General features: G+C 39.5%; 1 protein-coding gene across 1 annotated transcript; it reads left to right on the top strand.

Annotated features, from left to right (window-relative positions):
- Positions 1–24,623, top strand: LOC112429908 (neuronal acetylcholine receptor subunit alpha-10). The gene is made up of 6 exons (XM_024801117.2): positions 1–149; positions 17,896–18,041; positions 18,136–18,290; positions 18,368–18,614; positions 18,688–18,973; positions 20,483–24,623. The coding sequence occupies exons 1-6, from the start codon at positions 92–94 to the stop codon at positions 21,181–21,183; spliced, it is 1,593 nt and encodes a 530-aa protein (XP_024656885.2). The 5' UTR covers positions 1–91; the 3' UTR covers positions 21,184–24,623.
- Positions 24,624–24,929: the final 306 nt, after the last annotated feature.

Consider the following 24,929-nt stretch of genomic DNA (forward strand, 5'->3'; position numbering starts at 1 on the left):
TCCTCCCTGCTCTGTGGTCGGACTCTGATGTGTGTTTGCACTGTTACTAATAGACTGTTTTTGCCGGGTCAATAACAGTTATCAGAACGAGATGAAGTTCCTCTGCAGTGGATCAATTGCGCCTCTCGTGCTTCTCCTCATCCTGCCAGGTAAAACCCCTTTTCAGCTTCACTTCAGGTATTTTTAAAGTGCAGAACCATGAACACAGTGAGTGTTTTTCTCATTATTGTTACTGATGTTGATATTTCAGGGTTTTACTGTATGTTTTCTTAAAGTGGGGAAAGTGTGAGCTTTTTTAAACAGTGTTCAGTGTTGTATGTGAACGGTGATATAGCTGAGGATTAATGATATTGATCTCTGTGCTGCTGCTGAACCTCTGAACACGCTCCATTCTCCTCCATTACAAATCGCTCCAAGTGATATTTTATTAGCGGTGAATCTGAAGATTTCTATCTATGATTAGTTCACTGTTTCATTCCCAAAGTGTCCAAAAATACTTTATATATGCCCATCATATTGGATTCAAAGAGGCACACTGAAAGTGCCCTAAAATATAAAAATAATATGATAAACAAAAGCTTTAAGTTTTGGAATATTCCTTTAAAATGACTGATATTTAAAGCCCTACACCCTGTAAGCATGACCTCCCAGGCTTTATTAATAACCATCTGTGTCTTTGTTCATTAAACAGTGAACATTTGCTTCTATGATTCGTTTCATTCTCTGAGACATCAGTGTGAGAGCAGAAGAGAAGCTCTGAGACCAAAACATTGTTTGGATTGAAAATTGGACCTTAAAATGTAAAAAATGTTTTACAAACAAAATATGAAGAAGTTTTCTGGAACTAACAGACCAGACAGACTCGTTCACACCGTGCGTCTTGTGCATGTTCTGCTTTGTGTTGTATGCTGTATATTCTGCTCAGCCTTACTAATAATGACATCAGCGTATGGGCGGTAACCCCTGTGACCCTCACGCTGCTCTGAACACTCAGCTTCACACTGCTTTCTCCTCACTGTGCTCTGTCATGTCATAAGGGCAGAATATCCTTATATGATCAGATCAGGCACACAGCTCTGGTAGTGATAATAGAAGCCCCGCCCACCTGTTATTTAAGATTCTTTTATGAGGGGCAGCCAATCAAAAGAAAGCTGGCTTAAAGCAAGGATTGCCTTAAATGGGGAGAAACTAAAACAGCTTATTTCAGACAAACCTGGGGGCCTTGCTCTCAGGCCCATATAAGATTATCATGGATTGTTTTAAACTTTGAATCATGTAAAGCTACCACGAGAATAAATTATGGAGCTGGAGCTGTGGGAGACTGCAGGTTTTTCAGGACACCACTGGTACTTTTGTATCTTTGATTGATTGAATCTTTATTTTGAACATGTTGAAAAAGTATTAAAAAAGTAGAATTAAAAGAGACAAATGAACAAAGCAAACAAAAGGAAAACGAGCAACCACAACTCCAAATAACGTCCATGTTCAAAAAGGAGCAGGAAGAAGCATAAGCTTATTTAATCCCACCCCTTTTCCACTATCTAGTATCAATAGACTACAGAAATACCTCCTTGCAATTACATTATATGTTATGTGTAATTTATTATTATTTTTTAAATATATACACATATATGTTTCTATCTATCCATACATACGTATATACACACATACGCACATATACACATTTTCAATAACCCCATTAACACCTCAAGGATACACAACCTACAATTATATATATATATATATATACCCATACCAACAAACCCGTGCATGCGCACACACATGAAAATATTAGACAAGAACACCCTATCAAATCTCTACCTTTTCCCTGTACCCTGTAAAAACCATATCCTTAAACCGCTTTTTAAACTGCGCCATGCTTGGACATTGCTTCATATCTTTACTTAGTCTGTTCCACAGCTTCACTCCACACACAGAGATGCAAAAACTTTTTAATGTTGTACGGATACGAGGATGTTTTAAATTTAATTCCCCCCTCAAATTGTATCCCCGTTCCCTTTTAGAAAACATTTTTAGAATATTGTCAGGAAGCAGGTTATTTATTGCTTTATATATAATTTGTGCTGTGAGAAAATGAACCAGATCTGTGAATTTTATAATTTTGGATTTTAAGAATAGTGGATTTGTATGATCTCTGTAACCAGTTTTATGGATTATCCTTATGGCCCTTTTTTGTAATATAAAGATTGATGATAGCGAACATTTGTAAGTATTGCCCCAAACCTCTGCACAGTAATTCAAATACGATGCAATCAGGGAACAATAGAGAATGTGGAGTGATTTGTGGTCCAGAATGTGTTTTACTTTACTCAAGATTGAGACACTTCTTGAAATTTTGTTATGTATATGATTTATATGAGACTTCCAGTTTAATTTATCATCTATAATCACACCAAGAAACTTATGTTCAAGTACTCTTTCAATTTCCACACCATCTACATGAATCTGCACTTGTGCATTTCTAAGGGAATTCCCAAATAAGATAATTTTAGTTTTACTTAGATTTAGCGATAGTTTGTTCCTGTTAAACCATTTTTTAATTTTGCACATTTCTGAAGTAATTGTATCCAGCAGCTCCTTATTTTCCCCCCAGAACAAAAAATATTTGTGTCATCTGCAAATAATACTAATTTTAATATATCAGATGCCTTACAAATATCATTTATATAAATAATAAATAATTTTGGACCCAGTACAGAGCCTTGTGGAACACCACAAGCAATGTCCAAGCATGATGAGGAATGGACACCCAGCTTCACAAATTGTTTCCAGTCACTTAAATAATTTTTCACCATTGCAGTACAACCCCCCTGATCCCGTACCATTCCAGTTTATTAATTAATATGTCATGATTGATTGTGTCGAATGCTTTCTTGATACTCCAGCTGCATACTGTTTCTGATCTATAGCATTCGTAATCTCCTCAATTGATTCGATTAATGCCAGAGATGTTGATCTTTTTGATCTGAATCCATATTGACTGTCAGAGAGTAATTTATATTTATCTAAGAATTTGTCTAATCGTTTATTAAACAGGTTTTCTAGGATTTTGGAGAATTGTGGTAGTAAAGAAACAGGCCTGTAATTTGTGAAGTGGCGTCTATCCCCGGTTTTATACAGCGGCACAACTTTAGCTATTTTCATTTTGTTTGGCACTTTTCCCGTCTGAAATGATAAGTTGCAAATATATGTTAGAGGTCCTACAATTCCTTCAATGACCTTCTTGACGATTTTCATGTCAATATCATTACAATCAGTAGATGTTTTATATTTACACATGTGTACAATGTCAATTATTTCTTTTTCCTCCACTGATGTGAGGAACATTGAGTTAGGGTTCCTATCAATCAGGTTTTCACTACAGTCTACTGATGGCAGTGACTCAGGAATTTGTTCTGCCAGTTTTGGTCCAATATTTACAAAATAATGATTAAAGCTGTTGACCTTATCAGCAGTGTTTTCCATAATATTGCCATTATCGATAAAGTATTGTGGATAACTTTGTTGTCCAGAATTATTTTTAATGATACCGTTTAAAACATCCCATATTCCTTTCATATTATGTTTATTGTTGTTCAATATTTTACTATAATACTCCTTTCTACATACACATATAATATTGGTCAACTTATTTTTGTATTTTTTATATTTATTTTCAGCATCTTTTGTTCTTTGTTTTAGGTATTCCCTATAGAGTGTATTTTTCTTTTTACATGCATTTTGTAAACCCTTAGTGAGCCATGGTCTATCTGAATATTTGTGCTTTCTGTTGTATTTTATTGTTGGACAGTTTTTATCGTACAACTCCATGAATATTCTTAAAAATATGCCATATGCAATATCAATATCAGCTTCTTTGTACACCTTGTCCCAGTCCTGATTTAATAGATCGTTCTTAAATGCAGTCATAGTTTCTTCTGTCCTTACACGTCTGTATCTCAGTTGTTCTTCATGCTGATTTTTCTTATAATTAGTGTCATAAACTGCAAAAACTGGTAGGTGATCACTGATGTCATTAATTAATATTCCGCTCACAATGTTGTTTTCCATATTGTTAGTGAAAATATTGTCAAGTAAGGTGGCACAATGTGGTGTAATTCTGCTAGGCCTGGTTATTTTAGGATGTAAACTCAAACTGTACATAGTGTTTAGGAATCCGTCAGTCATTTTATGCTTTTTTGGATTCAACAGGTCAATATTAAAATCACCACAGATAAACATAACTTTTTGATTTGTTTTAGAGAATATTTCCTCTATGAAGTCATTAAATACTTGAATACTAGAGCCAGGTGTTCTATATATACAGCTAATTATTACATTTTTCTCTTTTTCCTTATAAATTTCAATTGTTATACATTCTAGTAAATTATCAATTACAGTTGTCATACTTTCTACCACCTTGTAGTTTAGGTTTTTATCCACATACACAGCTACTCCCCCTCCACTCTTGTTCCTTCTATTTACAAAATTCACTTCATATCCCTCCTGTCCAAAGTCCGTTCCTTTCTCCGCATTGATCCATGTTTCAGAAATGGCAATAATTCCAAATGGATTTGTCAACTCATTTAGATATTCCTTTATATTGTTGAAGTTGGCATACAGACTTCTGCTATTAAAATGGATTATTGATAATTTATTTTCTGTGTTGATGGTGTGCTTAAACTGTTCATCAGTGAAGTAGCAGCAGTTACAGCTGATGTTGTAGAAGAAATTATTTTCCGGGTCTATATACTTTTCTAAGTCTAGAACATTATGGTCTGTGTATCGAAATGTTCTCAGTTCCAGATTATCATAAAGAGAATTCCAATGAGTCATGTTGATATTGTTGCCGGATGCAGATGAAGTTCTTTTGGACTGTGCCATGTGTTGTGTTGTGTGTCACGTCACATGTGTATTCATACCTCCAGAGTAAGTTGACCTCAGTATTTGTCCAGCTCTTCCATATTTCTGATGACCAACACTTGGGCTTGTTCCGGTGTTCCATTGAGTTTAATGAATAATTTGCAGTTGGTGGTCCATGTACTTTGAATTTTTCCCTGTTTCTTCAAGTAACGTGCTTTCCTGGCAATGTCCGCATTTCTTTTTATCAGATGTTCGTTCATGAAGACATCGGATCCTTTCAGTTTCTTTCCTTGTTTTAACAGTGCTGTTTTCTGTTTTCTGTTTGCAAATCTCACAATGATGGCTGGTTTGTTACTGTCATTTTTTCGGGGTAGAGGGTGGCAAGCCTCAATGTTGTTATAATCCACTTCCACACCTTTGGACCGTAGAAAGGTAACCACTTGATGCTCCGTGGAGTTGACATCTTCCTCTCCTGGCCCTCCTACATTGTCAGTGGCGACCGCCCGGGCGTATGACCGGGGTTTGATGCGAAGCCCCGTGATGATAACATCGTTCATCCGGGTGTACTGCTCCAAATCCGCCACTCTGTTCTCCAGGTACGCCAGCCGCCGATCCTTCTCGGCGTTCTGGATGCGGAGAGCCTTAACTTCCTCGACCAGGTCCAGGATGGCTTTCTGCTGCAGTTTGACAGTAGAAATCTCCTCTGTCATAAACTCCAGCGACTTCTTAATATCGTCTCCTTCCTCGGCTGACAGAACTTTTTTCGGGCCCATGCTGAGAGACACTCTTGTAGCTTTGCCGTGACGACCGGTTAGCTAGTTGATTCTTAATCACTTATTTAGGGACTAAAACTAATCGGTTAGGTTGAGAAAAGGAAGTAGTTTGAATTAAAATGTGGGCCTTTGCTGCATTAAATATGCAAAAATGACAGATTTAGAATTTTTCAGATTAAGGATGTTCACTCACAGTGACATCACACAGAGTCGAAAACGTGCCTGAAACTGAGTGTTGAGAGCTTCTAGCTCACAGGGATTATTGGACATGACCTCATTATTTAAGACTTTGGTAATGTTTATTATAAGAAATTTATATTATATCATCATGTAAATGAAAGAAATGGAGGAAAAAGTAAAACAGTTGCAATTTAATGGGATAATTAATTATAAAAATTGCGCATTAAGATGTAGAAGTACTGATGCTGCAAAGCAAAGTTAACTATGCTGTCGGTGAAGTCTGCTGACTTTGAAAAAGTCATATGATGGATTTTTTTATTTTTTATTATTAGATTAGACCATGAGCAAAGAATCCGAATACTTTATTATCTTTGAGCAAATTATGTGTTCACAGTGTCAATGTCCTGCATCTGTGCTCATGTGATTTGTGCAGTAATAATACTACACTAATATAGTAACTCATGTAAAACCTCACATTAAAGAAACCAAATGATGACTTTAAGGTCACAAAATGCATCATCAACCATTTCAATAGTACAGGTTTGTGTTTAGAGCCATCACTCTGGGCCCTTTCTCTATATATACATTCAAACAGAGACGTTGGAACGTCTTCTGAAGAAAATCCCGACGCTGTGCAGTACTGGCAGGCAGGATGTTCAGTGATAAGCATCAGTGGATGGAGGATTAAAGCTGTCTGGTGACCTGTGCACTAGTGATGTGTCGGTCGCGAACGAAACGGCTCTTAGAGCCGAATCTTTGACGTGAACGACGCGAGCTGTGGATTTTTTTTCTCTCTCTCTCTCGCACTTTTTCCCGCTTCACTCCGCACGTGAGTCTTGTGCTTTGCGCTGGGCAGAGGGGGGAGGGGCAGTAGTTAGGGAGGGAGAGAGAGAAAGAGAGGCAGGGACAACAACATTAGAAAGGTATAGTAATCATCCACAACTATTTTCGGTTGCAGATGATAAAGGATTCAGAAAGTTTATTCATGCAGGTCCATATGACAGAGAATATGCATGTTCTTTTTGTTTTCATATTATAATTTATATTTAATTGTGTTGTGGTTTGCAGTGTTTTGTGTTGTTTCACTTTAAATTAGTTTAAAAGGAAAAAGCTGAAAATTAAAATAGTTAAAAGTTGAAATGTGAATAGTTGGTTTTTGTATTATATGATTTATTTATTACATTTTATATGGAGTGAATAAATAAAAGTATATTTACGGTGGCCGCTACAGACAAAGCACGTACAAACTTCAAATCATGTAAAAACTCCAAAACAAAAGACAACGGAGGTGCTCCACGATGCTAGGGGGCAGTGTTGAGCTTTTGTTACCTCGTGGCTACATAAGCCAGCAAGTACCAACGACCGGATTTGGTGTGTGGTAATAACAGGTAAATGAACTTTTTTTTAAATTATTTGAATATATATATGAGTGCCTGTGTATAAATACACAAACAATACACACATGCTTTCAATTGTGTAATTTAAGTGATCTAGTAGCTCTGCTTTGGAAGTTCAGTTCATGCTAGAAATGTGTTTTGGAGTTTGTACGTGTCTTGTCTCTAGGGACCACCGCATATATTTATATATAAACATATATAAATAAAACCACTTTTTTTTACATTAGTAATTCTTTTTGTGCATCATTGTATATTATTGTTAATAATAAATCAATAAAGCAACAAAACAACCTGAAGAGCCGGTTCTCTAAAGAGAGCCGGAAATCCCATCACTACTGTGCAGTACTCTGACTCTCACCCTATCACATCTGGGATAGGTCCCTGCAACCCTGGTAAAGATAGGATGGAGTGGAAGTTCATTTAAAACCATTAACATTTTATGGTAACCAGACTCTAGACTTTTTTGAACACTAAAAAAAACCCTCTTTAAATGAACTTAAAATAATCATGGGAAGGATTTCCACATTAATAAATGGCTTTCTATTCCGATTAAGCATTTTTGTTGCACTAATGTAATTTGCATGGGTTGGATCAAGGCCAGAGTGTGTAAAATCTAATTATATTTCTGTAATACAAGTATAAAAATAGCTAATTTTCAGCTTAGTAGAGGCTGCAGGCAAGGCTGTAGTTTATCTTCCTATCTTTTCAACTTAGTAATCGAACCTTTAGCTATGGCTCTTAGGGAGGACAATCAGGTTGCCAGAATCTCTAGGGGTGGGACAATGCACAAAGTATAATTGTGTGCAGATGACTTATTGCTGTATAAATCTAATCCAACTGCATCAGTCGCTAAACTGCTCAAGGTATTAGATCACTTTGGACGCATATCTGGATACAAATGTAACTAATCGAAAAGCCCACTGTTCCCTATTAATAACATAGAGCAAGATCTCTCTGCCTTCCCCTTTAAATTAGAAAAAGAAACGTTTAAATATTCGGGAATAAATATAACCCGCACAATGATGGAGGTGCGGATTCATAATTTTGACACTTACCAAAAGTACCAAAAGAGGCTGGTGGGCTAGGGTTGCCACTACTGGGCGGCTAATATCACCAAATTATTGCACTGGAAATATGTTTATGAGAACAGCGAGGGTGAGGCTTGGGTAAAAATGGAACTGATGTCTAATCCACTTCCCCTCCTAACCTCATCCGTAGCTCGAAATCAAAAACAGAAAATAACAAATCCAGTTGTAGGAACATCTGTTAGAATATGGCTTCAATTCAGAAGGTGCTTCTGTTTGCAACAGGTTAGTAATTTTTTCATTGTTGCTTTTAACCCTTTTATTGCCATCCGTTTCAGATAAAGCATTCCAAATTTGGCACAATAATGGTTTGAAGTTTTTTTTACAATTTACTTTCAGGAGAAACTTTTAACACCTTTGATGTTCTGATGAGATATTACAATATACCAACCTCACATATGTTTAGATACCTGCAAATACGAAGTTTAGCAAAAACATCGTTTCCTTCATTCCCCTACCTACCTCCTAAAAATCAAGTGGATACCATTTTGGAAATGGATCCTTTTGGCAAAAGGCGATTCTCCGTCATATACAAACTGTCTTGTGGTTTGTGTCTCTGTGTTCTCTGGTTGCTCTGTCTCCCCTGTCAGCTGTATCCCTTTGTCAAATCCGCGTGTCTGTGTTATGTTTCCTGTTTTACTTTGAAAGTCCGTGTCTCATGTTAATGGGTCTGGTTTTGCTTCCTTTGTGTCGTCAGCCCTGATTTGTCCCAGCTGTGTTTCCCTCCTGTCTCTCGTTCCCTGATTGCTCCCCCTGTGTGTTCTCTTTGGTCTGTGTCGCGATCGCCCTTATCTACCCTCATTCGTGCTGTGTTCTGCCTGCCTGCGTTTATTCTTTGTATTTTGGAAGTTTGTTTACTTTGAGTTCAGCATTAAAGCTGTTTTTGTTTTTTTTTAAGTTCACGTCTGTCTGTCTGCACTTTGGGTCCTGTTCCTGCCTGCACACAGCCGTCACATAACAAATCTGAGCTTCTTCATCATTTCTTTTTCATCATGAGAGGTGTTAATTTGTCTGCATGCTGTAACGGGTCTCATGATCGCAATATGCTTCCTTCGCAGCAATAATTGCTTGTGGAAGTTTGTGGTAGGTCTCCGTTGTAACATGAAAACCAAGCTGGAGAATGTCCAGATAAGAGCAAAAAAATCCCCCCAAAAACAAAAACTCGTTTTTTTGCCAAAAACTTGTTTTTGTGACTCAGAGTGTATTGACAGAATCAAATGTCAGCAAACATTTGCACTGAAACGTCTGTATTGAACCAGTTGTCGAAGTCATTAAAGAAGTAACAACAAAAAACCCTAAAAAAAAAAAAATTGCCCTGATGACGGCAGTCAGGGAGGTTTCCTCTGGAGACCATGAATGATGATTAGATAGATTTAGATATTTTAGTTTTTATCAGTCACTCACTAAGACCAGTCTTTGATTTCAGGTGGGGCAGTTTGGTGTTCTGATCCATCTGCAGAACTTCCACTGGCTGAAGGATTTGTTTGTTAAATCAGGCTGTTTTTAAGGAGACTTTGTTGCAGTGTTTTGCGCCTTGTTTTTTTTTTATTTGTCTTAAATTATTGTCTTTAAAAAACTTCAAAAATCACTTCAACCTACTGATTTTACATTTTCCAAAAATGAAGCACTGCCTAGCTAACACAGATGTTAGTGTGATGATTTCGTTTAGCTTTGGTAGTGTTGATCAGAATCGGATCACTGATGGGGGATTTGTGTCAGCGTGCTGCCCTGGCGGGCGGCGTGGACACCTGGGTTTGTGACTGTGATAACTTGAGAAAGACGTGACGCAGTTTCTTGAAATTCACACCACAGATACATGTACAAAAAATTTCAGATGAGTTTGAACTTTTCTGAAAATCTTGTGAACACAATAAATGTAATCTAGGATGTTTAAGACGATAGCACAGGTGCATCTACGAGGAGGCAGAGGGCGGCACTGACCGCCGCCAGTATTTCTCATTTTTGTTCGTGTGCACAGCTGTTAGAGTGGCTAACAATGTTGTTGCACATATGTACTTATGTCTGAGTATTTGTTTGCTTTTGGTGACTGGAGAAGCATTTGGAGATTAGTATTTTCCTCAGACCACACTGAAGAGATAATCCTATTTGGTCTGGGAACACTCAGGAACTGCAAAACATATACAGGAGAAAATTAATGAATGTGTGAAGCAAACTATCAATAAACCCACCTAATGAGGTTATTAAAGGCATACTGCCATCCTTATCGAGATAAATGACAAACTGTTGAAAACCCCCTTTGCTCCATGGCAGTTTGTTTGGTTAGCATGGTTGCATACATCAGTGGGATCATGAATCAGGAGAGCAGAACTGAGAAGTTTTCCTTCAGGTCCTCAATTCAGTGAACAGTGAGGTTAAAAGTTGATGATGGACCAAAGTGCTGGACAGGACATGCTCACATCATATGACATCGTGGTAAAACAATGTTTATATGAGCATGCTAATATGCAGATATTTGTTTACCAGCACTAGACACAATGGACATACTTTGAACTGAAGATGAAAAAAGTCAAGGCATCATCAAAATCAGCCGCCCTCTGCGGCAAACAGTTGCACAACATTTCACAAAAATCCAGCCAACAGCTGCTGACGTCCTGTTTGTATGTTAGGCCGTTTTGATTCGATCTGCTGAAGATCATCCAGACAATTATCTGACAGGAAAAAACAATCGTAATGTTGATGCACACACTGAAATCACAGTTGGTCAAACATCTGTTGGTTTGTAGGGACAGGAAACAAACTGATGAAGAGTCACTGGCCCATGCAGTGAACTGTCTCCAGATGGTGAACTTCCCACATTTACTGCTTCTTTTTGTTTCTTATGAAGTTAGATAGTAAGTGCTAGTTGCTAGTAAACAATAAACAGGCATTGCTAGGATCGGTCAATGAAGACTGATGTGTAAAGAATGAATGAAATTTGGTCCGTTCCTGTATTCCACTACAGATTACAGATTACATGCCCCAAAATGTATTTTGTATCGTATTCTGTTACGTTACTCAATGAGAGTAACGTATTCTGAATACTTTGGATTACTTAATATATTATCATGCTTTTTACAACTGAATGTACTATTTAGTATTTAGTATTTATTTATTTATTGTCATTGTCAAGAACAATGAAATTGTGTTTGGGGCTTCCATACAACCCAAAAAAAAGAAGAAAATAATAAATACCCCTTAAAACCCAAGTGTACATATTTAACCCAGTGTGACTCCAATGCAATAAGACAATCCTTAGCAATAATGTTCGTAGAAATATTGCTGTGATTTATTACTATTACTGAAGGTTACCAACACCAACTAGATTTTTAAATCTTAATATAAATGAGTAACAGTAGGGTGGACATTAGGTAAGGCTGCTCCAACGGAGCTTATTGTTTCAGAGGAAAACACGAACACAGCGTACAGTCGAGTCTTAACAGCTTACTTACAGCTGGGCTCGTCAGTGGTTATTATTATATTTACATGCTTCATACATGCTATGCCTGTAACACTCTGCCTGTTGCCTTCATATTAAATCATTTTTTGAATAACACTTTTAAAAAATATTTCTTCACGTCATTATGCAGCCGTAAGTAGAGGTGACATGAGCCGCGAGATTGAGACACAGACATTAGAGCCTCTTGATGCGTGTTTGGGTTTCCCCCGGCGTGGAATCACCAAAAATAGAGACGGCATAGCCGAACATATGAAACAGGAAAATACGGCCGTGTAATCCATTTATTTCAGCAAAGGAACTGTAACAGAATACAGTTACTCATATTTTGCATTTTAAATACGTAACGCCGGTACGTGTATTCTGTTACTCCCCAACACTGTCCATTCCATACTGATCACAACAGATCACAAAGTTTATCGGTAAAGACTGGATCTGCATCCAGATCCAGGAGATTTTGGGCCCATCAGGGTCTTCAAGTGTTTTTCTGTTAGTCATTAATGAGGAGGTTCAAGTACTTATTAAAGAGGTACAGTCTGTGATACGTATGTTTAACATCTTATGGAAAAATGTTAAGCAACATGTTCAACTGGACTATCCTCCATTATCATCAAAGCACCAAATAAGGATATTCTCATGCTGTTGTGATCCACGTGTATATTCTTACAGACTCTACCCCGTCCTCAGCACCTTTATGCTGCGTTTCACTTTCATTTGTCATCAGTTGGTTTATACGCTGTCAGATCTAATGGATTTCTGGCCCATAGTTGTTTGGATATTTCGCCTGGCGTAAGGTGTTGAAACTAGAGACATGAAGGGTGTTTTTATTGCAGCTACATTTCCTCAGCTTGCTGAAGCATTAAGTTTGTGTCCTGTCCTTGTCCCTGCATAATCCCCAACTCTAACTCTCACAGTAGGATAGAATAGAATAGAATAGACCTTTATTGCCATTGTACATGTACAATAAAGTTGTGGCTGCTCCACACTAACTGTGCAGATATAAAATGTATATAGTAAGATACAAACAAAGTGAAAGCAGATAACACAAGAACAATTCAATTTCAATTTTCAGTTTTATTTATACAGCTCCAAATCACAACAACAGACACCTCAAGGTGCTTTACATTGTAAGGTAGACCCTACGATAATACATACAGAGAAAAAGCCAACCAGCAGGTTGTAAGTAATTGGAAGTCGTGCAAAAGTAGTGGGCAAGAAGTCTGGTTTTTATTAAGTTGTGCTCCCAAATGTTGGCAATCAGGGAAAAATGAAAATACTTTGAAATGAAACACATGACAAAAATTTCACACTCACTTCTGGCATGTTCTGTGCTGTAAATGTTGTGTGGTTCAGATGTGGTCCATGCTGACATTTGGTGCGTGTACAGCAGACCAGTGGTAAGTTAAGGACACTGGAACTCATCCTGAGTGAAAGTCATGTTAATGTGGCTCAAAGGAAACTCCAGTCATGGGTCACATCTGGGCCGAACATTTATTGCTGTTTGGGTAAAAATACCATTAAAATGCACAATCTGGAATACCAAGCTTAAATATTTTTATTAGTGTGAATTCCGATTTTTACTAAAAACACAGTAACTTAGTAAAAAGTACGTATATCTACTTATAAGCACTGCTGAAAAGATGAGTTAATTTAAATCAAAAGGTAAAATGTTGTTTGCTTTTTATGCCAAACTATCAAAAACTTTACAAACCACTCAGTTAATTTATGGATCTTTTTTAAGTAAAGATAAGCTATTTCTATAAATTTGCTCCATTTAAACTGAAGATTGTCACTAATTTGGGGCTTTACCTGCAGGTATTTCCTTCTAACCTTGTCTTTGTAGCACATTTGGTCAAGAACAGAACCTTAACCTTTTCTCCATCAGTGGGTTTGTTTGCAGACAAAAACATCAGCTGTGAATCAGCCTTAAACACAGAAACAGAGCTGAAGCAGAACTGGACCATCTCCATGTGTTCCTCGAAACGACACCCAATCCCGTTTTCTTCTGTTGCACAGATCCAGAGCTTCACGTCCACATTTCCATTTTAGTACAGACGATGTGAACACTCTGACCCCCCTCGCTGTGTCTCTACAGTCATATTGCAGTAATCTATTATTTCCTGTTAAGTGAAGGTCGTTAAACCAAAAACGGAGTCTCGTGTGTCTCCTTTTTTGTGCAAAGCATGTGTGTAGTCCTTGTTATCGAGTGTTCAGAGTGGGTGAAGGTTTAGCATCTGAGTTTTTATTTTACTTTATTTTATCCGTAAAGGTTTCTTTATTGCGCCATCTTTAAATGAACATCACGTAAAAAGCAGACTATTAGGTCTGGATTTTGTTGTTATGTAGATTTTAATTTACTGAATTTGAATCGAACAGTTTCTCTACAGTCTGTGAAACAAAAGAAGTCATTTCTATTTTCCCTCTTATACAGACTGTAGGTCTGTAATAAAGTGTAATCTTTTTATTACATAAAGCCAATAATCTGCGAGGTGTCAGGCAGAAAGCGACAGCATGTTGTGGTTGCGAGGTGATTTTCTCAGTGAGCGTCACTCTGCAGCCAACAGTGAGGTCTGTGCTGTTTATCTGCTGCTGTCTGGCTGAGAGTTCACATGAATCATCAGCACTGCCAGCCACGATGTCTGACCTGATAACAACTTTGGAGAACATGAAATATTTATTCTCCCCCTCAGACACCATTTTATTATTCCTACAGAAATGATTCATGGGCCACTATTATTGTTATTATTAGAGAGGGTGAAGGGCTCCAAGTAAAGCTGCTGCCCTCGACATTAAGAGGAAGCAGCTGAGCGAGTTCAGGCATCCAACCAGGATTCCTCCCTTATCCCGAGAACACATCAGGACTTCCATAGAAGAGCATGAGAGGGTGGCTGAGGTGACAGAGGGTCAGGCACAAGCTGAGACTACTGCCCCTGTGACCCAGGCTGGGATAGGAGAGTAGATGGATTATCATTCTCATCAGATATTTACAGTGTGATCTTGTTGCAGAGTAAAAACACATTCAGGAAAGAAATATGGTGTGTGAAAGGTGAATATGCACAGTTTGTGAATGTATTTTATGCTCGTGAAAAAATACATTTGAAACTTGAGTTGCTTTTTACACTGTAAAAACTAATGGTAAGACCACACACCTTTGGAGTGGGAGTTGCAAGTTTGATTCAGAGTATCCAGTAAGGGTCCTGACCAGACCGCCCATGCTAAAAAAACAAACAAACCAAGCCCTGGAATGACGGCCACGTCTGCAGCTCGGACACAAGCACATCACTCATGTTGTACTATATAGAATTGTGTATGTGACAAATAAAGCTTGTTTGTTGTTGTTTGTAAGTACGACTCAATAATTTCATCCTTTGTTGTTTGTTCCAGTTTTTATTATGTGAAAAATCTATTGGACAGACTCATAAACAGAGTCATCGTTTGCCTTCAGCACTGCTGTCACCATCATTAACTGTAAACAGGATATTAGAGCAGTTATCAACCTGCTGCTGCTCTGGAGACCCTCGCTGATTAAACGCTGAGGTGATTACTGGGTTAATTGAACTGGGAAATGTGGTTTGCATGTGTGTGTTATGGTATGTAGCGTTGAGCATTTCTGTAGAAAGGATCCAGCAGCAGATCAATGCAGAGAAAAGCAACAGAGAAATTACATAAGACTTGACAACACTTAAAGTTTCATGTGCAAAATATTCTAAAGATGTGCACCACAGCGTGAAGAGTGAACGATTATACACCTTGACTTCTTGATCCTTTTTACGTCATCATCGTTTATTTATATAGCACTTTAAAAAACACACCTGGTAGACCAAGTGTTGAACAATACATCTATAAATAGTAATAATATAAGAACTGAACAAAGCAATTAAATCAATAAAGAGTTAAAAGCCAGAGAATAAAAATAGGTTTTTAATCTCGACTTAAAAACCGGCACTGATGTAGTCTGTCTAATATGAAGAGGAAGATTGTTGCAAAGCAACGGGGCCACAGCAGAGAACGCCCGGTCTAATCTGAGTCTCAGCCGTGACTTAGGGACTGAAAGCAGCAGTTGCTCAGCTGACTGGAGGGAACGAGTTGGAACGTAAGGCTTCAACAAATCGGACAAATAAACAGGTGCCAAAGCATTTAAAGATTTAAAAACCAATAAAAGAACTTTAAAATGGATCCTAAATTTGATTCGAAGCCAATGTTGAAAGGCCAAAACCGGAGTGATGCGGTTGAATTTCATTTTTGCACTAATTGTAAGCGTGACAAAGTGCCCAGCCCCTATTAAAAGGGAATTGCAGTAATCCAGGAGTGAAGTAATAAAAGCATGAATTACAGCTTCTAAGTTACGTTTGGAGAGAAAGTCCTTGATCTTCGATAGACATCTGAGGTGGTAGAATGCTGATTTTACCGCCCCATTCACGTGGCCATCAAGAATCAATTTTTACTCCAAGATTTGTGATTGAATTCTTCAAATGAGAGATCAAACAGTGAAATCAACATCTGGAGGGTCAGGAAATGGATTTGGGCCAAATTGGACTCTCCACCATTTGACCTTAGAACTGAAGAAGCTTCTCGGATGAGAGGTGAAACGTCTTCAAGCAACTTAAAGAAGTCCAGACGCTTTTCTTTGCAAGCTCCTTTGACTACGATGACCTGGATGACTGAGAACCTTCACAGACATTTGGGCCAAATAAAATCACTTCCGTTTTTCTTTTCTGTTTACATCAGCACAGGATTCACTTCAGCTGATTAGAATGTGGTCACATCGTTCCTAAAGCATGGACAGGCAGACCTTTAACTAACAAATTGACATGATGCGCCGTCTTTTTAATAAATCCAGGAAAGCAGTTTCTTCTCCTTTAAACAAAAATATCAAATACATTTATCGCCATCATTTAAAAAGCGTATATACTTGTGTTCTGAGGGCCTCTGGATGTCTGGAGTTTTGATCTCCTCCATACCTGCTTCATGCCCTGGAGGATGGGGCTGTGGCCCCCCCACACCCTCTAGCAGATCATTACATGAAGGAACCTTTTAAATACAAGCGCGTCCATGCTCACAGGTGTGCACACATGGTGATCACACCCACAAACTACACCCTTTTTGGCTCCTACCTCAAAGCACACTGTGTTCTGTTGATCTTATGTGCTGCACAATAATGTTTAACATTTAGTATTTACTGTCATATTCCCATATATCATTGTGATGTTGTTTATTCTATTACTCTTGTTCTCTTCTGCTTGTTTTCTTTTTTCTTTCTCAGCAGGTGATCCAGGTGATTGATATATGCATTTTTTTTCTCTGCCCGTTCTGTTGGTTTTTGTTTTTTGCCCTTCTCCCCCGTCCCTCTTCTCAGCTGTTTCTCTTTCCCTCTTTCTTTCTCCCCTTCTTTCCCCCAGTCAAGTCTGTCCCGTGTTCAGTAAGTGAAAATAAAATAAACAATAAAAGGTGAATCAAATGGACCATTACGGCAAGGCTGGGATGGTCAGTTTGGTAAAGTAAATCCGTTGGGCATCTTTCTTTGCCTTTAGACAACAATTCTGATGCAAAAGAGCCAAACGGGACAGGCAAAAAAAAAAAAAAAAAAAAAAGTGTACATACGCTTCACACTCCATTAGCCTGAAGTATTTGGTCCTTGAAAGTGATCACATTTAACCAGTACCAGGTACCAGTAGTTTTTATGGAGGAACTTGCCTGCAAACATTCAGCAGCTGTGAAAAGTGAAAGAGAGAACATCTGTCTTCAGAGTAAAAGTGTGTCTCATGTTCTGAAACATGTTGGCTGCAAAGGTGAGGCACAACTTTTACTCTGAGGGCAAATGTTCTGTGTTTATATCTGATGTCACACTATAGCTTTTGCTAGCACCTAGCTAATAATTAGGCACATCTCAGCATCTTCCATGCAAACTATGGATAATTGCATTGACCTGCTAGAACCAATGCTATTGCAAGGAAGGTTTTGGTGCAGCACCCTCTTTGTGACCAGTTTCACTGAGCGACTGCCACAGCAGGTAGAGGTGGGTTGCAAAGCAGCCTGTAAATGCACAACAGTTGTGCATCAGTTGATCTGTTGCGATTGCAGGTAATGACTTTGAGGTCTGCCTGACCCGGCACTATTCTTGTCATCTGTTTTCTGATCCTCAGTTTGCCGGGCTGCTCATGGGCGCTTCGCTCAGAAACTGATGAAAGACTTATTTACCAACTACACCAATGCTCTGCGGCCGGTGGAGGACACCGACTACATCATCAATGTCACATTACAGGTCACTCTCTCCCAGATCATTGACATGGTAATCAAACCCTGAATGCCTATCCAGCTCTTTATGCTGTATCTAGTCAGGCAGGTACTGGTGTGACCTTGCCGTTTTCATGGATTTTCACCAGGATGAGCGGAACCAGATCCTGACTACCTACCTGTGGGTCCGCCAGGTATGGATGGATGCCTTTCTCACATGGAAGAAGGAGGACTATGATGGCCTTGACACCATCCGCATACCCAGCAGCTACGTTTGGAGACCCGATATTGTTCTGTATAACAGGTAGGTGTATCATCCTGCTGGCTGATCTTCAGGATATTTATTGATGTTTTCAAACTCCTTCCTTGTTTCTATCATAGTGCAGATGATGAGTTTTCCAGCTCCATGGAGACCAATGTTGTTCTTCGTAACGATGGCCAAGTCATGTGGGACCAGCCAGCCATCACCAAAAGCTCCTGCTCTGTTGATGTGGCCTTCTTCCCCTTCGATTTGCAGCAGTGTGACCTAACCTTTGGCTCCTGGACTCACAACGGAAACCAGATGGATTTGTTCAATGCCCTGGACAGCGCCGACTTGGCCGACTTTGTCCCCAATGTGGAGTGGGAGGTCAGTAATGGTGTCATGTGTTTAGCACATCCTTAATGAATGTTTTGACGAACCCAAAATTTTCTCTAACCAGGTTCTGGGAATGCCAGCCAAGAAAAATGTCATCTTGTATGGCTGCTGCTCAGAGCCATACCCAGACATTACCTTTTCCCTCCACCTGAAGAGGCGGGCCTCCTTCTACATCTTCAACCTCCTCATTCCCTGCATGATGATCTCCTTTCTGGCTCCACTGGGCTTTTACCTGCCAGCGGATTCAGGTGAAAAGGTTTCTCTGGGTGTCACAGTGCTGCTGGCCCTCACCGTGTTTCAGCTGCTCGTAGCTGAGAGCATGCCACCCTCTGAGAGCGTCCCGCTGATAGGTGAGAACAGCCTCTGACTTTTATTTACATCTATGTATTTAAAAAAAACATTCATGATGAATCAGAATTATTGTAATGTTTATATTCATCATCCCTCCTGCAAATGTTACATGGCTACACTGTATCTGACAAGTTACTAATATTTGAGGGTGCCTTAGGATACCTCAGACAGACACATTTCAGCCTTAGGGATGTCCCTAGAGTGTATCCTCGGAGTAATCCAAAGAGATTTTCCTGTTATGCCAATGTGTTAGGCAAGCAGAGCTTCCCTGCAGAAAGAGTGCAGAGGCTAAGCCTATGTTTGAAGCCACTGAGGTGTTTGATGGGCGGGGTTGACATGATGTCACTAATATAACTGAAAACTTGTGGTATGGAGAAACTCCAATAGCTCCAGCGTTGTTTAGATTAAGCATTTATTGCTCATCATTGCTTGAACTTGCTGTTCCACAGTTCATCTTAATATCCAAAATAAATCCCAGCAGTCACAAACTGTTTGGTCCCTTCAACCAATTAAACCTGACCCTAATTAAATGTTCCTACCTTAAATCCAATCATTTACAAACACAAAAAGTGAAAACTAGTCCCACACATAAGATAATACACAAAACATGAAAATGGCTCCTACAATGAGGTTCAGGTTAAAGGGAAGACTAAATGGGATTTAGGAGTCACCAAAGAGTCAATCAACAGGAAACGGAAAATCACTCTGAGGTCTCCGAATGGTTACTGGACATCTCTCTGAGGGATGTTCTTGCTTACCGTCGCGCTGATCTCTGTCTAAAATCGAAGCTGGAGAAGGTGGAGCTGTTTTTAGATTACGTGAAAGATGTAATCTTTTGTATTAAATCTATTAGCAGAAAATACTGGTGATTGCCCAACAACACCTGATGCTGACCAGTTTATAAAGTCTAATTTACACTATTGTGTTCATTGATTGTTTACAGTCAGACATGACCTTCACTGACTTCAGAAGTCTTTTGTAGATGCCTTTAAAGTATGTAATTTGGATAAAAGTAGCACATCTCAGTGATTGCTGGGGCACAGTTGTTGTCGATGGATTTGAGGACCTTTCAAAACCTCCAGCTTGCAGCTCTCATTGAGTCACTGAGCCTTGGCATCAATGACAAGAGGACCACTGACAAAGAGGATTCAGATACAGACCCAATCAAAATGATAGGTGGAGCTTGGATGGAGGTGGGTTGCAAAGCAGCTTGGATCTTACTCTAACTGTGATTTTCAGCTTTCAATTTTCAGAGACTTCAATGCAGCAATGCAGCAACTACCCAAGTGCCTCTGCAGTAAATAAAGAAGTATAAGAGGAATGTTTGCTCGTCTGCCGCTGTCTGTAGTCACACCCACTTTAGACTTCACAGGGTTAATCAGAGTGTCCTATATTCACCAGCTGTATGCTTTTACTGCAACTAAGACTAAAGCTTGATTTGGAGTTATAGGGACAGCAAATAAGGGTCACCAACCTCTACCTGACTTTTCGGTGTCTTATTTCTATAGGAAAGTACTACATTGCCACCATGACCATGGTCACTGCATCAACAGCGCTCACCATCTTCATCATGAACATCCACCACTGTGGCGGGGAGGCTCGTCCCGTGCCTGAATGGGCCGAGCGCTTCATCCTCAAGTACCTCGCCCGCATCTGCTTCGTGTACGAGGTGGGTGAGAACTGCCTCGGTGGCGCCAGGAAAGAACCTTTATCACAGGAGGGGTCTGACAGCCCATCAGCCAATGGCGGCAGCACCAAAGGAGCAAATTGGGATGTCAATGGGAAGGCGTGGGGAGGAAAGGTGGAGGTGGAGCCTCTGAAGATGGGGCAGGAAGTAACCAACCAGACAGACTGGAAAGAGGATCTGTTTGTGACCATTGACCACTCACAGGAGAAAGGAGCTGCTGTAGTGCGAGGGGAGGAATCAAACTGCGGTGAGCACGAAGAGGAAAAGAAAGGTGTAGGTGTTGAGGGAGGAGGTGGAGATGGGGGGAACAGGAGGGAGATCTTGGTGAAGTGTTTATGCCAACACCAGGAACTGGGCAAGAATGTTGAGTACATTGCCAACTCCTACCAGGACCAGCGAGCAGCACAGCTGCGCATCGGCGAGTGGAGGAAGGTCGCCAAGGTCATGGATCGCTTCTTCATGTGGCTCTTCTTCATCATGGCCTTCTTCATGAGCATCCTCATCCTGGGAAAGTCCGTCTGATGGAGCTCAGCCTAAGAATTCACGAGATGATAAAATTGTTTGTTTAACGATTAAATCATTTTTTCTTCCTTTTTTTCTGACACACGTAAACAGCTAAAAAATAACTGAATGATGGTTTTAAGGGTCAGTTTACTGTTTTGTAAGCTGGTACCTGGTAGCTTTCCTCAAAATCATTTCCACCAGAATTTAAAATGCTTATCTTTGGATTTGAAAGAGACTCTGAAGGCTGATGAAAGTAAAATGATTGGGAAAAAAATAGTTTCTAATTATTTACAAAGATCCTAACAAATGCTGGAGAAGCTAAACACCTCTCTGTTGGACACAGCATGAAGGGAGAATCAAGGGTGGGTTGCAAAGTGGTTTGCATGATGCAGCAACTGAAATTTACCAGTTAGATGTGTAGATGGGTGTCTGCAGAGCCGTTAGTTGAGAAGGATGAATGAAATGAAATGAGTAGAGCTCTAAGCGTTAATCTCAGCGTTAAAATTACATTAACACCATGACCACATTAACGTGGCAAGTATGGTTAGCAAATTATCACGGATCGCCCCGTGCGTGGGGCTGGATAGCGCTAACGCATTAACGAGCTAACCGCGCTAATGTGTTGACGCGGTCCAGCCCCACGCTCGGGGTGATCCGTGATAATTTGCTAACGGAAATTTGCCGCGTCAATGCGGTTATGACGTTAACGTCATTTTAATTAGATTAACGCTGACAAGATTAGAAATAAGTGATCTGCTGTTTTTCTTAATTTAAGTTGTATCGTGCTCATATCTTCAGATCACAGAGGTTTTAGGCTTGCGACTGTTTTCATTCCAGCACTGAATTGGTCACTCTAGATTTCAGCATTCAGGCATTTATGAACCCATTCATCATGCCTTAATACTTTTCATTGAGCTATCTGACTCTCAGAACAGCATCCCCACCACCTTTGTTCCTGAGGGTAAGTTGGTATCGGTGCTTTGATGCATCTGATCTCGACTTTGTAGCCTTGATGAAGTAATAATAGGTTCAATTTGTCCTTTCTTGTCCCACATTATTCATATTTAACACACTTTAATCTGAATCAATTCTGTCTGGCAAATACAGACTTTTTATACTCTAAACATGGTAATGCTGCTTCTGTGATTACGATCTGAACTACAAACTGTTTTCTTGCAAATAATCATAATCTGGAAACAAAAAGGAAAAAAGGGAAATCTCATAAGAGTCAAATCTGGTTTTTCCCTCCAAAAATGCTTTCTGGTACCCGGTTGTTCAGTGATGACGTGACGAATCCTACTTCCGGGCCTAAAGTAGTCTGCGTTTAATATGGCTTTTGTGTTGTTAACATGTTTAATGTTTTGTATTTTCTTCTATTTGATCTCAAAAAGCTCCTAAAACAGTCAGTGATCACTGTTGACCTCCCTCAGCTTTTATTACCGCTAATCATTTATTTAAGCTCAGTTTTTAAAACCTTAGGATGTAACTACAGCCCAGCCCATGCAGCAGTATATGAATGACTAACCTGGTATTGTGGATGGATTATCTCAGTTGTTCTCCTGGCTGAAGTTTGGTCCTTTTACAGCATCCTGCAATTATATGTAGTTTACTTTTATTTTAAATCCAAACACACCTCACACTTTTACTGCTTTTAAAGTCAAAACCAGTGACACAGAAAATCACTTCCAAATATTTGCAGTGATCAAAAGCTAAACAGCTCTGCACAAAGCCTCATATCAGAGTTTGAAAGTCTTACTTTACACGTCTGGATGTTTTTTTTATTGACGCTGTTTGCAAAATAATCGGTTTCATCACATCACACAGATTCTTTGTTCAGCATTTTGTCTTTTACTACAGCATGTTAAATAATAAGAGTAAAGTCTCATATGATCGTTTTTTTAATCACGTGGGTTTGTGGAATCGCACAAAAGGTTACAACAACTGAGCAAAACATTTGAGAGCAAACAAACAGAGACATCAGAGAGGACGGGTCCATGATGCTAGAACGCTAGCTCAGACGGGAATGACTGCTTGTCCCAAATGTGCCTCACATCTGCAGTTTTCTTTGGCTGTCTGGATAGTTAGCCGACTGTATCCACAGACTCTATTGGTGCAGCTTTGTAGACACAGATCCGGCTAATTAGTTAATAACTGATGAGTAAAGCCCTAAAATTCCACTCACCAAACTGGAGCTCGGGTATGTTAGATCAGCGGTCTCCAACCTTTTCTGCGCCACGGGCCGGTTTATGCCCGACAATATTTTCACGGACCGACCTTTAAGGTGTCGCGGATAAATACAACAAAATAAAACTAGTACTGGTACCGAAAAAAAGAAGATTTATTCATAACACACGTGAACAGACCCAGGAAAACCGAGTTAACGATAAAAACGATAACAAAATAACACTGAAACCGATAAAAACCCTGAAAACCAGACATTTCACACCTGAGCCTCAACTCTCACCGCCCGGTACCAAACGACTCACGGACCGGTACCGGTCTGAGGCCCGGGGGTTGGGGACCGCTGTGTTAGATGATCTGTTTGTACATTTAACTGCACAGCAGTCATATTAGTGGTTAAATAAATACTCCAACAGCACAAACACGGTCCAGAGGTCCATTTCAGGGACTCAATCAGCTGTGGTGAAATAGCCGAGGTGATTCACAGCTGTCAGTCAAAGACACCAAAGATAAGTCACATCCAGCACAGTTATCATGAGGATGCAAAACAGCTGCAGGGATAGAGTGGATATCAGAGGAACTGCAGCTCTGGCTTCATCTTTCTGTTTTGCAGGTGTAACCTTGGCTCACATACAGTCTGCAGTAAACTGTCTCATGTGTGTTTCCCTTACAATGTTCGCCAGGTTGTTTTTTTGTTCTGGTTTGGTGTCTTTTTGTAATCCAATGCATGTGATTCAGCACGTCTGCACAATGAAACACTGAGTGTTATAATCCTGAGTGTGTGATGATCCTAACCTCACAGAGGCACAGAGTTTATCGAAGGTTCACTTGAAGAAAACAGAATTTTCTGTTTTTTTGGTTTGGTCTCTATAAATGCAGCTTCAGGGTTTGTTTATGTTACCAGGATGGAGTAAAAATGCATCAACTTTTGTTTGTTTTTAAAAAAGAAGCTGTTTTACAGACTCATAGAGCATTAACGTCTCTGTGAACTAGTTTGTCCTCTGAAGGCCAGAGACAGGCTTTTGCTTTATTATGAAAGGAATAAAAAGGCAAATTTATGAGACTAAATATTTAAGACTAAAGATAAAAAATCACTGTAATTTTATATGCATGAAACCAAGAAAAATGTTACTCTGCTTATTTCTTTGCTGTGTTTGAAACATCCAGTGTCAGCACAACAACTGTTAAATTTATCTGCCCGTGTTTTTGGTTTGTGAGCTGTTCACACGGGACACTCTGTTAATGCCGTGAAAGTTCTTATTAAAACTGTTTTGTTCACAGAGGTTTGTTGGGACTTTTCTGACATGATGTGTGTGTGGTATTGTGGGTCTGTGGGGTTTGCTCTCCGTGTGTGTGTGGGGGGGTACTTTCTGATTCTAGATCACACTTAGGTGTGAAGGTGAGTGAATGGTTGTCTGTCTCTCTTTGGCCCTGGTTGGCGATGTTTCCAGGGTGTAACCCACCTCTTGCTGTATGGTTGCTGGGAGGGGGATAGACTACGGCCCCCTCTGGACCCTGAAATGGAAAAGGCAAAAGAGCTTTTACTTTAGAGTATATTTTAAGGAGTCTAACAAACACTTATT

The sequence above is a fragment of the Maylandia zebra genome, linkage group LG10 (genome assembly GCF_041146795.1).
Source record: "Maylandia zebra isolate NMK-2024a linkage group LG10, Mzebra_GT3a, whole genome shotgun sequence".
Classification (NCBI taxonomy): domain Eukaryota; kingdom Metazoa; phylum Chordata; class Actinopteri; order Cichliformes; family Cichlidae; genus Maylandia; species Maylandia zebra.